Source organism: Aythya ferina (assembly GCF_964211825.1).
Source record: "Aythya ferina genome assembly, chromosome: 28".
Taxonomy (NCBI): domain Eukaryota; kingdom Metazoa; phylum Chordata; class Aves; order Anseriformes; family Anatidae; genus Aythya; species Aythya ferina.
Window position 1 is genome coordinate 873,755 of NC_140325.1, and position 17,409 is coordinate 891,163.

A 17,409-nucleotide genomic window follows, 5' to 3' on the forward strand; every position below is an offset into this window, starting at 1 on the left:
TCAGGAGGTTTCTTTTGGCTGAAGGCTGGAGATTCCCAAGGTCCCCCTGCACTGAAGCTCCATTTTGTCACCTGTTCATGGTTGGGTGCAGATGACTCACCGTGATGGTGGTGACTCTCATAAGGTAACATTGTGAGGAGTGTCAGTACACTACAGGCACTAAAGGAGGTTATTTGTTTAGTGGAATTTCCAACCCAGGTAGGAATTACTGTAAGAACCATCTCTGAAACACTCAGTGATACTACAAAGCAAGCAAAAACCGGGATCACAGTGAATGAATGTTTGGCTCTTTGTATATTAGGGTATTTTCCAGGAAAACATACACCTACACAGACACACCTACAATATGGATCCCCCCCCAGCAGCTGGACTTAGACCCTCTGTCTAGCCAGGAGCTTGCCCCACGATCCCCTCCCATTGCCTAAACACACAAACCGTAACGAGTTTCTCCTGTACAGAACAACCAAGCCTTTGAGGCTGGGAAGCAGTCCCAGTCTGTCTCCTTCTCCTGTTGATTTTGGTCAGGAGTTACTTTCACGTTTGTGCCAGCCTCCAGCCACTTTGCTTTCTTCCTGTGTGTCAGGGTGGACCATTCAGCAGCTTGAAGGGGTGATGACAGAACAAGGAGCAATGGTTTGAATTTTAAAGGATGACGTATGAGGAAGAAATTCTTTTCTTATCACGGTGGTGAGTCCTAGGAAGAGGTTGCCCAGAGAAACTGTGGATGCACCTTCCCAGAAAGTGTTCAAAGCCAGGTTGGATGGGGCTTTGAGCAAGCTGATGTAGTGGAAGGTGTCCCTGGCTGTGGCAGGGGGGGTGGAATTAGAAGGTCCCTTCCAACCCAGTCCATTCTATCAGTTGATGCTTGCCACCTCCTCAGTAGAGGGACTGCTGTTCCAATTAAAGAAAGGAGAAACCAAGCCTCCCAGTGCTGCGGAGAAGCTCAGCCCAAGCAGGCCAGAGAGAGGCCCGAGGCCTCGCAAGCTCAGCACATTGCTGGTGCCCTTCTCCAAGCCCTGGCTGGGCTGTGGCGGGAGGGGGCTGAGAGTAGCCACGCCCCCTTCCCCGATAGGGCGGGAAGTGGGCGGGGCTCGCGCCTGTTCCCTCGCAGCTGTGAGGAGAAGCCTTGGGGTCCCCTCAGTGCCGGGAGGGCATGGAGAGCAGAGAAAGCGCAGCAAGTACATACTGCCTGCTGCCCAGAGGGGCGTCAGGCGGCCCCCCAGAGAATGAGGTGGCCCCAGCATGGCCTCAAAGGTGCACATGGCATCGTGCCGTGCCCGGCAGCACCCCGTCAGGCCCCGTAACCTCTCTTGTTGCCCTCCCACAGCCGAGGCCGAGGGTGGCTGGTTGGAGGAGTCCCTGCTGGACTGCGCCTTTGCTGCCTGTGACGCAGAGCAGACAGGTAGCAGCGCCGGGACCCTGATTCCACCCCGTGGCCTCCTTCTCACTCTGTGGTGCCTGTTTCCACCTTCTGAATGGCGCGCGGAACCTGGGGGATGTCACGGGAACATACGCGGGGGGCTGGAGCCCAATGGGTGGATGCACAGGCAGCCCGGTGGATGCGCGCGCTGCCCAACAGATGCGGGGCATGTGGTGAGCTTTGCCTCTGATGGCAGGCGCGGTGCCAGCCTGGCGCATCGTGGAGTACCTGCAGGCCGTGACGGGGCGTAGCGGCGAGGAGCAGCAGCTGCAGGAGCTCAGGCAGATGCTGGAGCTGACGGCAGCAGGGGTAGCCCTGGATCTGCCCACCTTCCGCACTGTCATGCGTGAGTGGATCGCCCACTGTCAGCAGGACAGGTGAGCGCTTGGGGAAAAAGAGGCGAGCGGGGGCAGTGCTTCAAATGGCGACATTACAGCTCCACGCCCAGACACTGGGTGTGCCTGGAGCATACAGTGGAATTATGGCTCTGTGCCTTGACACATTAGCATTTCAAGCTAAATGTGGGCATTTCAGCTCTGCGCCTGCAACACCTGTCGCAACGTGGGAATTCGGGCTCTGCAGCCCAACACTGGGCGTTTCTGGAGCTAGATAATGGGATTGCATTTCTGTGCCCCAACAGTGGCATTTCAGGAGCCAAATACTGGAATTATGACTCCATGCCCTGACACCAATTGGTTCAAGAGCACCGGTGGGAATTGTGGCAGAGCATCGCCGTGCCACGTGCCCATCTCACTGATTCCCACCAACGCTTCAACGGTTTTCTTTCTCCAGGGCCTCGCAGCCTGCTGAGGAGCTGGATGTAACAGCTGGTAGGTGTCCGCACCGGAAAAAAGATCAGTGCCCATTCCAACCATGCTGCGCCTGCTGGCAGTACTGCTAATTCAAAGCCCCAGCTGAGCAACACCTCCTTCTTTCCTGTGCACGGGGTGTGGGCTTTGGTGGAAAACGCAGTCGCACACAAACAACTGAGCCACCCCATGTACAGCCAGAATGCCACAGTGTGGGGTGGAGAGTAGCGAAACTATGAGACATGAGGCAGCAATTGGAGGTGTGGTGCAGCAATTCAGAGCGGTGGGGCAGATTCACAGACGCTCACAGCATCAGTGGCACTGTGGTTTTGTTGCTGGGGCTCCATGGATGCAGATTCCCATCTCTCTCTACTCTCCCAGGACCTCGCGTGCTCACAGCCACATTGGATCTTGAGGGCTATGGCGGCGAAAGAGAGAGCGTGACCTTGTAGGTACTGGCATCATCGGGCTCTCAAAACACACCTCAGTGGTGCTAATGAGCCTCATCTCACTGCAGGGACACCAGGAGTGTCCAGGAGGAGCTGGAGCGCTCCAACCAGCACTTGGCCAGCCAGAACGCCACATTGCGCTGTGCCCTGCAGTCAGCTGAGGAGCTGAATGCCCAGCTGGCTGAGGAGGTGGCAAAGCTGACGGAGCAGCTCCACCGTTCAGGGGGCGCTCATAGGTGCTGGGAACAGGGGACAGGGACATGTGGGAAGCTGCAGATGCGTCTCTGCAGCAGTGCTGCCGGGTGACTACCAGCGGCCATCTGTCTCTTGCAGGGCCCATCAGGCATTGGAGCACGGCTGGGCATCCAGCCAAAAGCTGGAGGACTTGGAGGATGAGGTGAGACAGCTCCAGGAGGAGAAGAGAGGCCTGATAGAACAAAATCAGCGTCTGGTGAGTGCCCCCCAACTCTGTTGCTGTTGCTCATTTTCCCTTTTTTTCCTCTTAAAACAATGCCAAGGTGATGCGGTGACTCCTGGCTGCTGGTCGCTGGCCTTTGCCCTGCCTTCGGCAGTGAGGCTGTGTTGGCCTCAGCAGGGCCAGACCTGGTGGTGTGCAGCCTCCAGTTGCATGCCCCCCAACTAGTGGGCTGAACCCCGCAAATTATGGGGCTGCCCCCAGCAACTTAATGGCACAGTTTTTCCCTTCCAGGAAAGGGAGCAGCATGGCCTTCTGGAGGAAGTCACCGGCCTTCAGCAGACGGTGAGGATGGGAACAAAGAACCAGGGGTGCCCCGCAGCACTGTGCCCTCACCCCAATGCACCACCAGCAGCCTTCAGTCCAATCTCACTGGGTATCAACCCACTTTCCTCTGGAGCAGAACTCAGTGCTGCTCGCTGAGGCCAAGGGAAGAAAAGAGAATCTGCAGGCACCAGAGGCACAGAAGGATGCCATCCTGCAGGTAAGAGGCAGCCGAGCCTTGTCACATGCTAACAAACCAGCTCCCTCAGCTGGGGGGGGACAACGCATGAGGCTGGCGGCCCCTCCCCCATTATGCCCATCTGTGGAGGCCAATGTGGCCACAGCCTCCAGCCCTGCTGCGTTGCTGTGGTGTCCTGCTACAATCGGCCTTCGCCAAGGTGAGCAACATGATCCCTCTCCTCAAGTGAAAAGGCTCCCCAGGGCTCCAAAGGGATGGGAGTCACCACCGGCACCCCAAATTTGTTGCTGTTCCCCCCAGTTCTGCAGATGATGTGTGGCATGCAGGACCTGATGGAGGCTTTGCAGCACTACGAGGGCGCTGTGTGGGCATGGCCCCCACAAAGTCCCCAAATCCAGCAAAATGGAGAGGAGAAATGGGAGAAAGCTTAACAAAGTCTTTTTCTTCCCCCAAACTCAAGGAGCTACAAGTGGAGATCAGCAGCCTCCACAGACTGCTGAGGCAGACACTGGAGGCTTTGGCCACGTAGGTGCTGTGGGTACTCGGGGGGACACAGGGCTCTCACTGGCTGAAAATGCCCCTATAAACTCCCAAATCTGCGTTTTCATCCTTTCTTCTAGCTCAGCCTCAATCGCCATACCTATTTGTGAGGCGGAGGTCAGGGCAGACGGCCGCCAGCTGCTTTTTGGGGCTGCATGCTAGAAATCGGGGCGGTCAGAATCTTAAGGAGTAGGAAGATGGGAGGGAAAAAAATGGGTAGAATTGTAATAAAATGTGGGCATGCAAAGACCGTGGACACAAGTGTGGCCCCTGCAAACCTGCACTGGCTTGGAGTGAGGGCACATGGTGCTTTGGGTCCCCCAGAATTCCCATCTACCCCTTGCCCATACTGCCCATTTCCCCCCACCCCCACTTTCCAGCCCTCCCCGCATCCCCCAGTGCCCATCACCGCCACCCCCTCGATGCCAATCACTGCCCCAGTTTCCAGCCCCCCAGCCTCTTCCTCCCACAGGCGAGCCCCAGAGCCCGAGGCACAGCTGCTTAGCACAGAGCCGTGGAGGGAGGTAGGAATCATCAGAATCACATCTTTTCCCCCAGAAAATGTCAAGCGGGGGGCAGAGGAGGAACGGCCATATCACCGCCCCCTCAATCACCATGTTCCCCACAGCCAGCCCAGTGTGTAAACCAGAACTGCCGGCGCACATGGTGGTAAGTGGGGGTCCCACAGCACCCCACACTGCAGGTCAGGAAAAGCCCGGGAGGTTTGGAGGGGCACTGCACCCCCCAGATCTCCCCCCAGACCACTGAGTGCCCCTGCAGGCTCCTCCCACACCTGCTACTGGTGCTGCTGCTGGCACTGCTCTGCCTCCTGCCCCACATCACTCCACGGCTGGAGCTGAGCTACCTGAGATCCCCCCCACTGTGAGAAGACCCAGGTAAAGTGACCGGACCCTGCTGTGGGGCACATGGAAGCCCAAGCCCCATAGTGGGTACAGCAGCGCATGGGGAGGTGGAGTAGAGTGAGTGTGGAGCGGGGTTAGGCGGAAAAGTGGATGGAGGGGAGAATTACGGAGTGGAGTGTGGGGCTCTAGGGCAAAGCGTGGGTGGGCTGTGGGACGGAGCACAGTGCTTGGGGCACAATAAATGCCCCCCTGCCCTATAGTTTACCTGCAGGGGCCAGGCTGGGAGCCAAGGCACCAGGTCATTTCCCCAGCCCAGCCACCCCATCCCGCAGTGCCAGCCACCCAGGTAACACCCCTCTGCTTTTTCCAGGTCGCAGCTCCCCCTGCATAGCACTGGACCGCCCCCATGGAAGCTACTCACCCCTGTGCCATGGGGCATGGGGGTGCACGCGAATGCCCCCAATGAAGTCCCCCTCCCCCACAGTATCCCTCTTCTTGGGGAGGCTCTGTATGTGCTGCCCCACAAAAAGGAGGAATAAAGCTGTGCCTAGCACTGCCCTGCGTCACACAGAGTGAATGGGGGGCCTTTATGGGGGGGGGTCATTTGGGCGGGAGTTTGAGTGGGGTAGGGGTGCACGAAGGGCATGCAGCATTGGGGTTGCAGCAGGGCCCACTGTGTCCCAGTATGTCTCAGTGTACTCCAGGGCCACCTATGGGTGTTCTCAGCCCCATCCCAGTTCCCTATTGTCATGATCTCAGTGCTCCCACTGTCCTCACCAGTTTCATCCCAGTGCACACATTATCCCCATTCCCAGTGCTTCCAGGACTACCTTGTCCCCATCGTGCAATCCCCATTGTGTCCCTTCTAGTGCCTATGTCCTGATGCCAGTGCTCCCAGAACCCCATTATCCCCATTCCCAGTGCGGCCAGTGTCGCATCTGGGCGCAGGCCCACCTGTTACTGTAAAAGTCAGTCAAAGAAACTCTCTGAGATGCAAATCGGAGTGTCAGAAAGCAGGCGTTCTTTCATTGCAGCGCCGAACGTGCAGGGGATGGCTCCACTTAGTGTGTGTGCTGAACTGTTCAGGCTGCAGTGGCTGTATATAACGTAAACCTACATATCCATTATATTAAAAAAAAAAAAAAGAGGCACCCACAACTTATCCACACTATTTCCCAGAACTCCAGGATTCCTGAAAGTAAGTATTCTCATTTGCTTCTACCGGTGGTCTTTCAGGTTCTTCCAATGTTCCTTGATAGGAACATTGAGCAGGTGGGGATTCGATTGTTCTTGTGCACATCCAGACTTATAAGCTGCACATTTGCTACCCTGACCAACAACCTGTCATGTTTTTGAATATCTCCAAAGAAGGAGACTCCACAACCTCTCTGGATAACCTGTTACAGTGCTCTGTCATCCTTACAGTAAAGAAATGTGGCACCCCCAAAAAGAGTGCAGCCCCTTCCTCTTGACACCCTCTCTTCAGATATTTGTACACATTGATAAGATTCCCTCTCAGTCTTCTCCAAGCTAAACAGACCCAGCTCTCTCAGCCTTTCTTTGTATGAGAGATGCTCCAAGCCCTTAATCATCTTTGTATCCCTCCACTGGACTCACTCCAGGAGTTCCATGTTCCTCTTATACTGGGGAGCCCAGAACTGGACACAGGACTCCAGGTGATGCCTCCCCAGGGCTGAGCAGAGGGGAGGATCACATTCCTTGACCTTTTGGCAACACTCTTCTGAACGCACCCCAGGATACCATTGTCCCTCTTGGCCACAAGGGCACATTGTTGACTGATGGTCAGCCTGCTGTCCTCCAGGACCCCCAGGTCCTTCTTTGCAGGGCTGTTCTTCAGCAGGTCAGCCCCCAGCCTGTACTGGTGCTTGGGGTTATTCCCCCCTAGGTGCAGGACCTTGCCTTTGTTGAACTTCATGAGGTTCACCCACCTCATTAAGCAGTGGGCTCTCATTTCCCTTAGTGCGGGGGCTTTCTACAGCATGTGTCCTTTTACATCCCACTAAAGGTCATTTCTGTGACTGTGCTGGTCTGACTGGGATGGAGTCACCTCTCCCTGCAGCAGCCCACAGAGTGCTGTGCTCTGCACGTGTAGCTAGAACAGCACTGGTATCACACCAGTGTTGTGTCTATTGCCGTGCAATGCTAGCAGTACATCAGGACTCCCTCCAAGCTCCCAAGAGCCAGCAGGCTGGGGTGGGCAAGTGATGGGGAGGGGACATCACCAGGGCAGCTGACCTAAACCGACCAAAGGGATATTCCATGCCATATGATATCACACTCAGCAATAAAAGGTGGGAAGGGGGAAGGAGATGGGGAGTTCTTGTGGTGGAAGCGTCTGTCCTCCCAAACAACCGCTACACGTATTGAGGCCCTGCTTCCCAAGACGTGGCCAAACATCACTCATTAACGGGAAGTAGAGAGAAACCGCTTTTCTTTCTCTCTATGCTTCTGCGTGGCCCTTGCTTTTTTTTTTTTTCCTTTCCTTTTCCTCTCCCTTTTCCCTTTAATTAAGTCATTCTTATGTCAAACCTTGAGCTGTTTTTGTCGTATTTTCTCCCCTTTCCTCTTTGAGGAGGTGGAGTGAGAGAGCGGCCATGGTGGAACTCGGCTGCCCACCTGAGTAAAATCACCACAGTGACCAACAGAGAGGAAAGACTTTAAAATATAAAAGGCATTCAGGTAATATTGTTGCTGCTGCATCACTGACTATGAAAACATTTGTGTTAGGCCATTTCCCTATTTATAACCACTAACCTTAAGCTCTAATCTGATGCTAAATGCAACCCCTCAGCCTAACAGGAACCCACTGTTCTAATCCCTAGCACCTCAAAGCTTACCTTGAAGCCCAAACCCAAACCTGCAGTCTCTTACCCTTACTCTTACCCACTTGTTCTCATTAATCCCTAGCCCTTACCCCTCACATGAAAATGCTGGCCTTAAACCTAGCCCTCACCCCAGCCCTAAATTAAACCCTAACCCACAAAGCTAGCCCATCCTCAAAACACTGACCAGACATCACAGGCAGAACAGTAAACCCTCCCCGCAAGCCTGTTCCTAACCCTGAAAGGTGAGCTCCAATCCCTAAACCCTAACCTGAAAACACCCGAAACCCTTGTTACGTGCTCTAACCTCATCTCACCCTGCTCAGAGTGGTGATATGTATATATGGATTGAGACCCATGCAGCACCAAAATTGCAGAGGTGGAGGAGGGTGGTGATCCTAACCAAGGCCGCACGCCACGGGCTGGTACCCATTGTGGTCCTTGTCCTGTGGAGATACAAGCATACCCTCACCACCATGTTATCAGCTCGTACAGTCCTTCCCACCCCCCGGTATCCAAGTTTCGCATCATCACCATCACTTTTCCTGTTTTAACTGATGTTAGTCCCGATTCCATTGTCTTAAAATGATTAATAATGGGTGGTATCTCTTCATGTTGAAAAGGTAGTGTTAAATGATTCATAACATAGATTACTTTAGCTAACCTATTCTGTGGTGTCTCTTGAGTCTCCCCGTTTCTGTTTTGCTAGCAGGTTCTTTATTGTGCAGTGGACTTGTTCTACTATGGCTTGTCCTGGGAGTGACTGTGGGATGCCTGTCTTGTGCATGATACCCCAAGTGTGAACAAACACCATTGTAGAGTGGCTGACATATGCAGGGCCACTGAGTCGAGGGGGACCCTGCTGCCCCTAATGCAGCCCCATAAGGAACTGGCCTTGCTCCCTGTCAGCATGTCCCACTGGCTCCTATGGTGTCCTCGTAGCACACAGGCCCTTCTCCCCGGGGTCCCCCCTCAGCTGCTCAGGCCCAGCCCTGCCCTGATGGTATTCTGCCCCACATGCAGCACTGGCCACTGCTCCTTGCCAACTTCAGGAGGTTTCTTTTGGCTGAAGGCTGGAGATTCCCAAGGTCCCCCTGCACTGAAGCTCCATTTTGTCACCTGTTCATGGTTGGGTGCAGATGACTCACCGTGATGGTGGTGACTCTCATAAGGTAACATTGTGAGGAGTGTCAGTACACTACAGGCACTAAAGGAGGTTATTTGTTTAGTGGAATTTCCAACCCAGGTAGGAATTACTGTAAGAACCATCTCTGAAACACTCAGTGATACTACAAAGCAAGCAAAAACCGGGATCACAGTGAATGAATGTTTGGCTCTTTGTATATTAGGGTATTTTCCAGGAAAACATACACCTACACAGACACACCTACAATATGGATCCCCCCCCAGCAGCTGGACTTAGACCCTCTGTCTAGCCAGGAGCTTGCCCCACGATCCCCTCCCATTGCCTAAACACACAAACCGTAACGAGTTTCTCCTGTACAGAACAACCAAGCCTTTGAGGCTGGGAAGCAGTCCCAGTCTGTCTCCTTCTCCTGTTGATTTTGGTCAGGAGTTACTTTCGCGTTTGTGCCAGCCTCCAGCCACTTTGCTTTCTTCCTGTGTGTCAGGGTGGACCATTCAGCAGCTTGAAGGGGTGATGACAGAACAAGGAGCAATGGTTTGAATTTTAAAGGATGACGTATGAGGAAGAAATTCTTTTCTTATCACGGTGGTGAGTCCTAGGAAGAGGTTGCCCAGAGAAACTGTGGATGCACCTTCCCAGAAAGTGTTCAAAGCCAGGTTGGATGGGGCTTTGAGCAAGCTGATGTAGTGGAAGGTGTCCCTGGCTGTGGCAGGGGGGGTGGAATTAGAAGGTCCCTTCCAACCCAGTCCATTCTATCAGTTGATGCTTGCCACCTCCTCAGTAGAGGGACTGCTGTTCCAATTAAAGAAAGGAGAAACCAAGCCTCCCAGTGCTGCGGAGAAGCTCAGCCCAAGCAGGCCAGAGAGAGGCCCGAGGCCTCGCAAGCTCAGCACATTGCTGGTGCCCTTCTCCAAGCCCTGGCTGGGCTGTGGCGGGAGGGGGCTGAGAGTAGCCACGCCCCCTTCCCCGATAGGGCGGGAAGTGGGCGGGGCTCGCGCCTGTTCCCTCGCAGCTGTGAGGAGAAGCCTTGGGGTCCCCTCAGTGCCGGGAGGGCATGGAGAGCAGAGAAAGCGCAGCAAGTACATACTGCCTGCTGCCCAGAGGGGCGTCAGGCGGCCCCCCAGAGAATGAGGTGGCCCCAGCATGGCCTCAAAGGTGCACATGGCATCGTGCCGTGCCCGGCAGCACCCCGTCAGGCCCCGTAACCTCTCTTGTTGCCCTCCCACAGCCGAGGCCGAGGGTGGCTGGTTGGAGGAGTCCCTGCTGGACTGCGCCTTTGCTGCCTGTGACGCAGAGCAGACAGGTAGCAGCGCCGGGACCCTGATTCCACCCCGTGGCCTCCTTCTCACTCTGTGGTGCCTGTTTCCACCTTCTGAATGGCGCGCGGAACCTGGGGGATGTCACGGGAACATACGCGGGGGGCTGGAGCCCAATGGGTGGATGCACAGGCAGCCCGGTGGATGCGCGCGCTGCCCAACAGATGCGGGGCATGTGGTGAGCTTTGCCTCTGATGGCAGGCGCGGTGCCAGCCTGGCGCATCGTGGAGTACCTGCAGGCCGTGACGGGGCGTAGCGGCGAGGAGCAGCAGCTGCAGGAGCTCAGGCAGATGCTGGAGCTGACGGCAGCAGGGGTAGCCCTGGATCTGCCCACCTTCCGCACTGTCATGCGTGAGTGGATCGCCCACTGTCAGCAGGACAGGTGAGCGCTTGGGGAAAAAGAGGCGAGCGGGGGCAGTGCTTCAAATGGCGACATTACAGCTCCACGCCCAGACACTGGGTGTGCCTGGAGCATACAGTGGAATTATGGCTCTGTGCCTTGACACATTAGCATTTCAAGCTAAATGTGGGCATTTCAGCTCTGCGCCTGCAACACCTGTCGCAACGTGGGAATTCGGGCTCTGCAGCCCAACACTGGGCGTTTCTGGAGCTAGATAATGGGATTGCATTTCTGTGCCCCAACAGTGGCATTTCAGGAGCCAAATACTGGAATTATGACTCCATGCCCTGACACCAATTGGTTCAAGAGCACCGGTGGGAATTGTGGCAGAGCATCGCCGTGCCACGTGCCCATCTCACTGATTCCCACCAACGCTTCAACGGTTTTCTTTCTCCAGGGCCTCGCAGCCTGCTGAGGAGCTGGATGTAACAGCTGGTAGGTGTCCGCACCGGAAAAAAGATCAGTGCCCATTCCAACCATGCTGCGCCTGCTGGCAGTACTGCTAATTCAAAGCCCCAGCTGAGCAACACCTCCTTCTTTCCTGTGCACGGGGTGTGGGCTTTGGTGGAAAACGCAGTCGCACACAAACAACTGAGCCACCCCATGTACAGCCAGAATGCCACAGTGTGGGGTGGAGAGTAGCGAAACTATGAGACATGAGGCAGCAATTGGAGGTGTGGTGCAGCAATTCAGAGCGGTGGGGCAGATTCACAGACGCTCACAGCATCAGTGGCACTGTGGTTTTGTTGCTGGGGCTCCATGGATGCAGATTCCCATCTCTCTCTACTCTCCCAGGACCTCGCGTGCTCACAGCCACATTGGATCTTGAGGGCTATGGCGGCGAAAGAGAGAGCGTGACCTTGTAGGTACTGGCATCATCGGGCTCTCAAAACACACCTCAGTGGTGCTAATGAGCCTCATCTCACTGCAGGGACACCAGGAGTGTCCAGGAGGAGCTGGAGCGCTCCAACCAGCACTTGGCCAGCCAGAACGCCACATTGCGCTGTGCCCTGCAGTCAGCTGAGGAGCTGAATGCCCAGCTGGCTGAGGAGGTGGCAAAGCTGACGGAGCAGCTCCACCGTTCAGGGGGCGCTCATAGGTGCTGGGAACAGGGGACAGGGACATGTGGGAAGCTGCAGATGCGTCTCTGCAGCAGTGCTGCCGGGTGACTACCAGCGGCCATCTGTCTCTTGCAGGGCCCATCAGGCATTGGAGCACGGCTGGGCATCCAGCCAAAAGCTGGAGGACTTGGAGGATGAGGTGAGACAGCTCCAGGAGGAGAAGAGAGGCCTGATAGAACAAAATCAGCGTCTGGTGAGTGCCCCCCAACTCTGTTGCTGTTGCTCATTTTCCCTTTTTTTCCTCTTAAAACAATGCCAAGGTGATGCGGTGACTCCTGGCTGCTGGTCGCTGGCCTTTGCCCTGCCTTCGGCAGTGAGGCTGTGTTGGCCTCAGCAGGGCCAGACCTGGTGGTGTGCAGCCTCCAGTTGCATGCCCCCCAACTAGTGGGCTGAACCCCGCAAATTATGGGGCTGCCCCCAGCAACTTAATGGCACAGTTTTTCCCTTCCAGGAAAGGGAGCAGCATGGCCTTCTGGAGGAAGTCACCGGCCTTCAGCAGACGGTGAGGATGGGAACAAAGAACCAGGGGTGCCCCGCAGCACTGTGCCCTCACCCCAATGCACCACCAGCAGCCTTCAGTCCAATCTCACTGGGTATCAACCCACTTTCCTCTGGAGCAGAACTCAGTGCTGCTCGCTGAGGCCAAGGGAAGAAAAGAGAATCTGCAGGCACCAGAGGCACAGAAGGATGCCATCCTGCAGGTAAGAGGCAGCCGAGCCTTGTCACATGCTAACAAACCAGCTCCCTCAGCTGGGGGGGGACAACGCATGAGGCTGGCGGCCCCTCCCCCATTATGCCCATCTGTGGAGGCCAATGTGGCCACAGCCTCCAGCCCTGCTGCGTTGCTGTGGTGTCCTGCTACAATCGGCCTTCGCCAAGGTGAGCAACATGATCCCTCTCCTCAAGTGAAAAGGCTCCCCAGGGCTCCAAAGGGATGGGAGTCACCACCGGCACCCCAAATTTGTTGCTGTTCCCCCCAGTTCTGCAGATGATGTGTGGCATGCAGGACCTGATGGAGGCTTTGCAGCACTACGAGGGCGCTGTGTGGGCATGGCCCCCACAAAGTCCCCAAATCCAGCAAAATGGAGAGGAGAAATGGGAGAAAGCTTAACAAAGTCTTTTTCTTCCCCCAAACTCAAGGAGCTACAAGTGGAGATCAGCAGCCTCCACAGACTGCTGAGGCAGACACTGGAGGCTTTGGCCACGTAGGTGCTGTGGGTACTCGGGGGGACACAGGGCTCTCACTGGCTGAAAATGCCCCTATAAACTCCCAAATCTGCGTTTTCATCCTTTCTTCTAGCTCAGCCTCAATCGCCATACCTATTTGTGAGGCGGAGGTCAGGGCAGACGGCCGCCAGCTGCTTTTTGGGGCTGCATGCTAGAAATCGGGGCGGTCAGAATCTTAAGGAGTAGGAAGATGGGAGGGAAAAAAATGGGTAGAATTGTAATAAAATGTGGGCATGCAAAGACCGTGGACACAAGTGTGGCCCCTGCAAACCTGCACTGGCTTGGAGTGAGGGCACATGGTGCTTTGGGTCCCCCAGAATTCCCATCTACCCCTTGCCCATACTGCCCATTTCCCCCCACCCCCACTTTCCAGCCCTCCCCGCATCCCCCAGTGCCCATCACCGCCACCCCCTCGATGCCAATCACTGCCCCAGTTTCCAGCCCCCCAGCCTCTTCCTCCCACAGGCGAGCCCCAGAGCCCGAGGCACAGCTGCTTAGCACAGAGCCGTGGAGGGAGGTAGGAATCATCAGAATCACATCTTTTCCCCCAGAAAATGTCAAGCGGGGGGCAGAGGAGGAACGGCCATATCACCGCCCCCTCAATCACCATGTTCCCCACAGCCAGCCCAGTGTGTAAACCAGAACTGCCGGCGCACATGGTGGTAAGTGGGGGTCCCACAGCACCCCACACTGCAGGTCAGGAAAAGCCCGGGAGGTTTGGAGGGGCACTGCACCCCCCAGATCTCCCCCCAGACCACTGAGTGCCCCTGCAGGCTCCTCCCACACCTGCTACTGGTGCTGCTGCTGGCACTGCTCTGCCTCCTGCCCCACATCACTCCACGGCTGGAGCTGAGCTACCTGAGATCCCCCCCACTGTGAGAAGACCCAGGTAAAGTGACCGGACCCTGCTGTGGGGCACATGGAAGCCCAAGCCCCATAGTGGGTACAGCAGCGCATGGGGAGGTGGAGTAGAGTGAGTGTGGAGCGGGGTTAGGCGGAAAAGTGGATGGAGGGGAGAATTACGGAGTGGAGTGTGGGGCTCTAGGGCAAAGCGTGGGTGGGCTGTGGGACGGAGCACAGTGCTTGGGGCACAATAAATGCCCCCCTGCCCTATAGTTTACCTGCAGGGGCCAGGCTGGGAGCCAAGGCACCAGGTCATTTCCCCAGCCCAGCCACCCCATCCCGCAGTGCCAGCCACCCAGGTAACACCCCTCTGCTTTTTCCAGGTCGCAGCTCCCCCTGCATAGCACTGGACCGCCCCCATGGAAGCTACTCACCCCTGTGCCATGGGGCATGGGGGTGCACGCGAATGCCCCCAATGAAGTCCCCCTCCCCCACAGTATCCCTCTTCTTGGGGAGGCTCTGTATGTGCTGCCCCACAAAAAGGAGGAATAAAGCTGTGCCTAGCACTGCCCTGCGTCACACAGAGTGAATGGGGGGCCTTTATGGGGGGGGGTCATTTGGGCGGGAGTTTGAGTGGGGTAGGGGTGCACGAAGGGCATGCAGCATTGGGGTTGCAGCAGGGCCCACTGTGTCCCAGTATGTCTCAGTGTACTCCAGGGCCACCTATGGGTGTTCTCAGCCCCATCCCAGTTCCCTATTGTCATGATCTCAGTGCTCCCACTGTCCTCACCAGTTTCATCCCAGTGCACACATTATCCCCATTCCCAGTGCTTCCAGGACTACCTTGTCCCCATCGTGCAATCCCCATTGTGTCCCTTCTAGTGCCTATGTCCTGATGCCAGTGCTCCCAGAACCCCATTATCCCCATTCCCAGTGCGGCCAGTGTCGCATCTGGGCGCAGGCCCACCTGTTACTGTAAAAGTCAGTCAAAGAAACTCTCTGAGATGCAAATCGGAGTGTCAGAAAGCAGGCGTTCTTTCATTGCAGCGCCGAACGTGCAGGGGATGGCTCCACTTAGTGTGTGTGCTGAACTGTTCAGGCTGCAGTGGCTGTATATAACGTAAACCTACATATCCATTATATTAAAAAAAAAAAAAGAGGCACCCACAACTTATCCACACTATTTCCCAGAACTCCAGGATTCCTGAAAGTAAGTATTCTCATTTGCTTCTACCGGTGGTCTTTCAGGTTCTTCCAATGTTCCTTGATAGGAACATTGAGCAGGTGGGGATTCGATTGTTCTTGTGCACATCCAGACTTATAAGCTGCACATTTGCTACCCTGACCAACAACCTGTCATGTTTTTGAATATCTCCAAAGAAGGAGACTCCACAACCTCTCTGGATAACCTGTTACAGTGCTCTGTCATCCTTACAGTAAAGAAATGTGGCACCCCCAAAAAGAGTGCAGCCCCTTCCTCTTGACACCCTCTCTTCAGATATTTGTACACATTGATAAGATTCCCTCTCAGTCTTCTCCAAGCTAAACAGACCCAGCTCTCTCAGCCTTTCTTTGTATGAGAGATGCTCCAAGCCCTTAATCATCTTTGTATCCCTCCACTGGACTCACTCCAGGAGTTCCATGTTCCTCTTATACTGGGGAGCCCAGAACTGGACACAGGACTCCAGGTGATGCCTCCCCAGGGCTGAGCAGAGGGGAGGATCACATTCCTTGACCTTTTGGCAACACTCTTCTGAACGCACCCCAGGATACCATTGTCCCTCTTGGCCACAAGGGCACATTGTTGACTGATGGTCAGCCTGCTGTCCTCCAGGACCCCCAGGTCCTTCTTTGCAGGGCTGTTCTTCAGCAGGTCAGCCCCCAGCCTGTACTGGTGCTTGGGGTTATTCCCCCCTAGGTGCAGGACCTTGCCTTTGTTGAACTTCATGAGGTTCACCCACCTCATTAAGCAGTGGGCTCTCATTTCCCTTAGTGCGGGGGCTTTCTACAGCATGTGTCCTTTTACATCCCACTAAAGGTCATTTCTGTGACTGTGCTGGTCTGACTGGGATGGAGTCACCTCTCCCTGCAGCAGCCCACAGAGTGCTGTGCTCTGCACGTGTAGCTAGAACAGCACTGGTATCACACCAGTGTTGTGTCTATTGCCGTGCAATGCTAGCAGTACATCAGGACTCCCTCCAAGCTCCCAAGAGCCAGCAGGCTGGGGTGGGCAAGTGATGGGGAGGGGACATCACCAGGGCAGCTGACCTAAACCGACCAAAGGGATATTCCATGCCATATGATATCACACTCAGCAATAAAAGGTGGGAAGGGGGAAGGAGATGGGGAGTTCTTGTGGTGGAAGCGTCTGTCCTCCCAAACAACCGCTACACGTATTGAGGCCCTGCTTCCCAAGACGTGGCCAAACATCACTCATTAACGGGAAGTAGAGAGAAACCGCTTTTCTTTCTCTCTATGCTTCTGCGTGGCCCTTGCTTTTTTTTTTTTTCCTTTCCTTTTCCTCTCCCTTTTCCCTTTAATTAAGTCATTCTTATGTCAAACCTTGAGCTGTTTTTGTCGTATTTTCTCCCCTTTCCTCTTTGAGGAGGTGGAGTGAGAGAGCGGCCATGGTGGAACTCGGCTGCCCACCTGAGTAAAATCACCACAGTGACCAACAGAGAGGAAAGACTTTAAAATATAAAAGGCATTCAGGTAATATTGTTGCTGCTGCATCACTGACTATGAAAACATTTGTGTTAGGCCATTTCCCTATTTATAACCACTAACCTTAAGCTCTAATCTGATGCTAAATGCAACCCCTCAGCCTAACAGGAACCCACTGTTCTAATCCCTAGCACCTCAAAGCTTACCTTGAAGCCCAAACCCAAACCTGCAGTCTCTTACCCTTACTCTTACCCACTTGTTCTCATTAATCCCTAGCCCTTACCCCTCACATGAAAATGCTGGCCTTAAACCTAGCCCTCACCCCAGCCCTAAATTAAACCCTAACCCACAAAGCTAGCCCATCCTCAAAACACTGACCAGACATCACAGGCAGAACAGTAAACCCTCCCCGCAAGCCTGTTCCTAACCCTGAAAGGTGAGCTCCAATCCCTAAACCCTAACCTGAAAACACCCGAAACCCTTGTTACGTGCTCTAACCTCATCTCACCCTGCTCAGAGTGGTGATATGTATATATGGATTGAGACCCATGCAGCACCAAAATTGCAGAGGTGGAGGAGGGTGGTGATCCTAACCAAGGCCGCACGCCACGGGCTGGTACCCATTGTGGTCCTTGTCCTGTGGAGATACAAGCATACCCTCACCACCATGTTATCAGCTCGTACAGTCCTTCCCACCCCCCGGTATCCAAGTTTTGCATCATCACCATCACTTTTCCTGTTTTAACTGATGTTAGTCCCGATTCCATTGTCTTAAAATGATTAATAATGGGTGGTATCTCTTCATGTTGAAAAGGTAGTGTTAAATGAT

General features: G+C 54.9%; 2 protein-coding genes across 12 annotated transcripts; both read left to right on the top strand.

Moving 5' to 3' along the window:
* Positions 1–1,047: 1,047 nt before the first annotated feature.
* Positions 1,048–9,940, top strand: LOC311424523 (protein KASH5-like). Of its 6 annotated transcripts, none has more exons than XM_084499799.1 (13): positions 1,048–1,178; positions 1,328–1,402; positions 1,617–1,797; positions 2,213–2,250; positions 2,611–2,677; positions 2,747–2,914; positions 3,012–3,129; positions 3,388–3,438; positions 3,557–3,637; positions 4,077–4,141; positions 4,715–4,825; positions 4,937–5,052; positions 9,494–9,940. In XM_084499799.1, exons 1-12 carry the CDS (start codon positions 1,154–1,156, stop codon positions 5,040–5,042), a joined length of 1,086 nt encoding a protein of 361 aa, XP_084355925.1. In that variant the 5' UTR covers positions 1,048–1,153; the 3' UTR covers positions 5,043–5,052; positions 9,494–9,940. The 6 variants fall into 6 exon arrangements, 4 of the variants coding, with proteins under 4 accessions (XP_084355925.1, XP_084355924.1, XP_084355923.1 ...); XM_084499798.1 differs by lacking the exon at positions 9,494–9,940 and adding an exon at positions 5,390–5,574; XM_084499797.1 differs by lacking the exons at positions 2,747–2,914; positions 4,077–4,141; positions 9,494–9,940 and adding an exon at positions 5,390–5,574 and having other exon boundaries at positions 1,096–1,402.
* Positions 8,880–14,484, top strand: LOC311424521 (protein KASH5-like). Of its 6 annotated transcripts, none has more exons than XM_084499790.1 (13): positions 8,880–9,597; positions 10,238–10,312; positions 10,527–10,707; positions 11,123–11,160; positions 11,521–11,587; positions 11,657–11,824; positions 11,922–12,039; positions 12,298–12,348; positions 12,467–12,547; positions 12,987–13,051; positions 13,625–13,735; positions 13,847–13,962; positions 14,300–14,484. In XM_084499790.1, exons 1-12 carry the CDS (start codon positions 9,567–9,569, stop codon positions 13,950–13,952), a joined length of 1,092 nt encoding a protein of 363 aa, XP_084355916.1. In that variant the 5' UTR covers positions 8,880–9,566; the 3' UTR covers positions 13,953–13,962; positions 14,300–14,484. The 6 variants fall into 6 exon arrangements, 4 of the variants coding, with proteins under 4 accessions (XP_084355916.1, XP_084355917.1, XP_084355915.1 ...); XM_084499791.1 differs by lacking the exon at positions 8,880–9,597 and adding an exon at positions 9,958–10,088; XM_084499789.1 differs by lacking the exons at positions 8,880–9,597; positions 11,657–11,824; positions 12,987–13,051 and having other exon boundaries at positions 10,006–10,312.
* Positions 14,485–17,409: the final 2,925 nt, after the last annotated feature.

What these genes read in the sequence shown, in the direction of transcription:
- LOC311424523 (XM_084499797.1), top strand. Translation starts at nt 1,243, where the DNA reads ATGGCCTCAAAGGTGCACATGGCATCGTGCCGTGCCCGGCAGCACCCC. An exon ending in CTGTGACGCAGAGCAGACAG is followed by an intron (nt 1,403 to 1,616) that starts GTAGCAGCGCCG and finishes CTCTGATGGCAG; the next exon opens with GCGCGGTGCCAGCCTGGCGC. An exon ending in AGAAGGATGCCATCCTGCAG is followed by an intron (nt 3,638 to 4,714) that starts GTAAGAGGCAGC and finishes CTTTTCCCCCAG; the next exon opens with AAAATGTCAAGCGGGGGGCA.
- LOC311424521 (XM_084499790.1), top strand. Translation starts at nt 9,567, where the DNA reads ATGAGGAAGAAATTCTTTTCTTATCACGGTG. An exon ending in GGAGCTGGATGTAACAGCTG is followed by an intron (nt 11,161 to 11,520) that starts GTAGGTGTCCGC and finishes CTACTCTCCCAG; the next exon opens with GACCTCGCGTGCTCACAGCC. An exon ending in ACACTGGAGGCTTTGGCCAC is followed by an intron (nt 13,052 to 13,624) that starts GTAGGTGCTGTG and finishes CTTTTCCCCCAG; the next exon opens with AAAATGTCAAGCGGGGGGCA.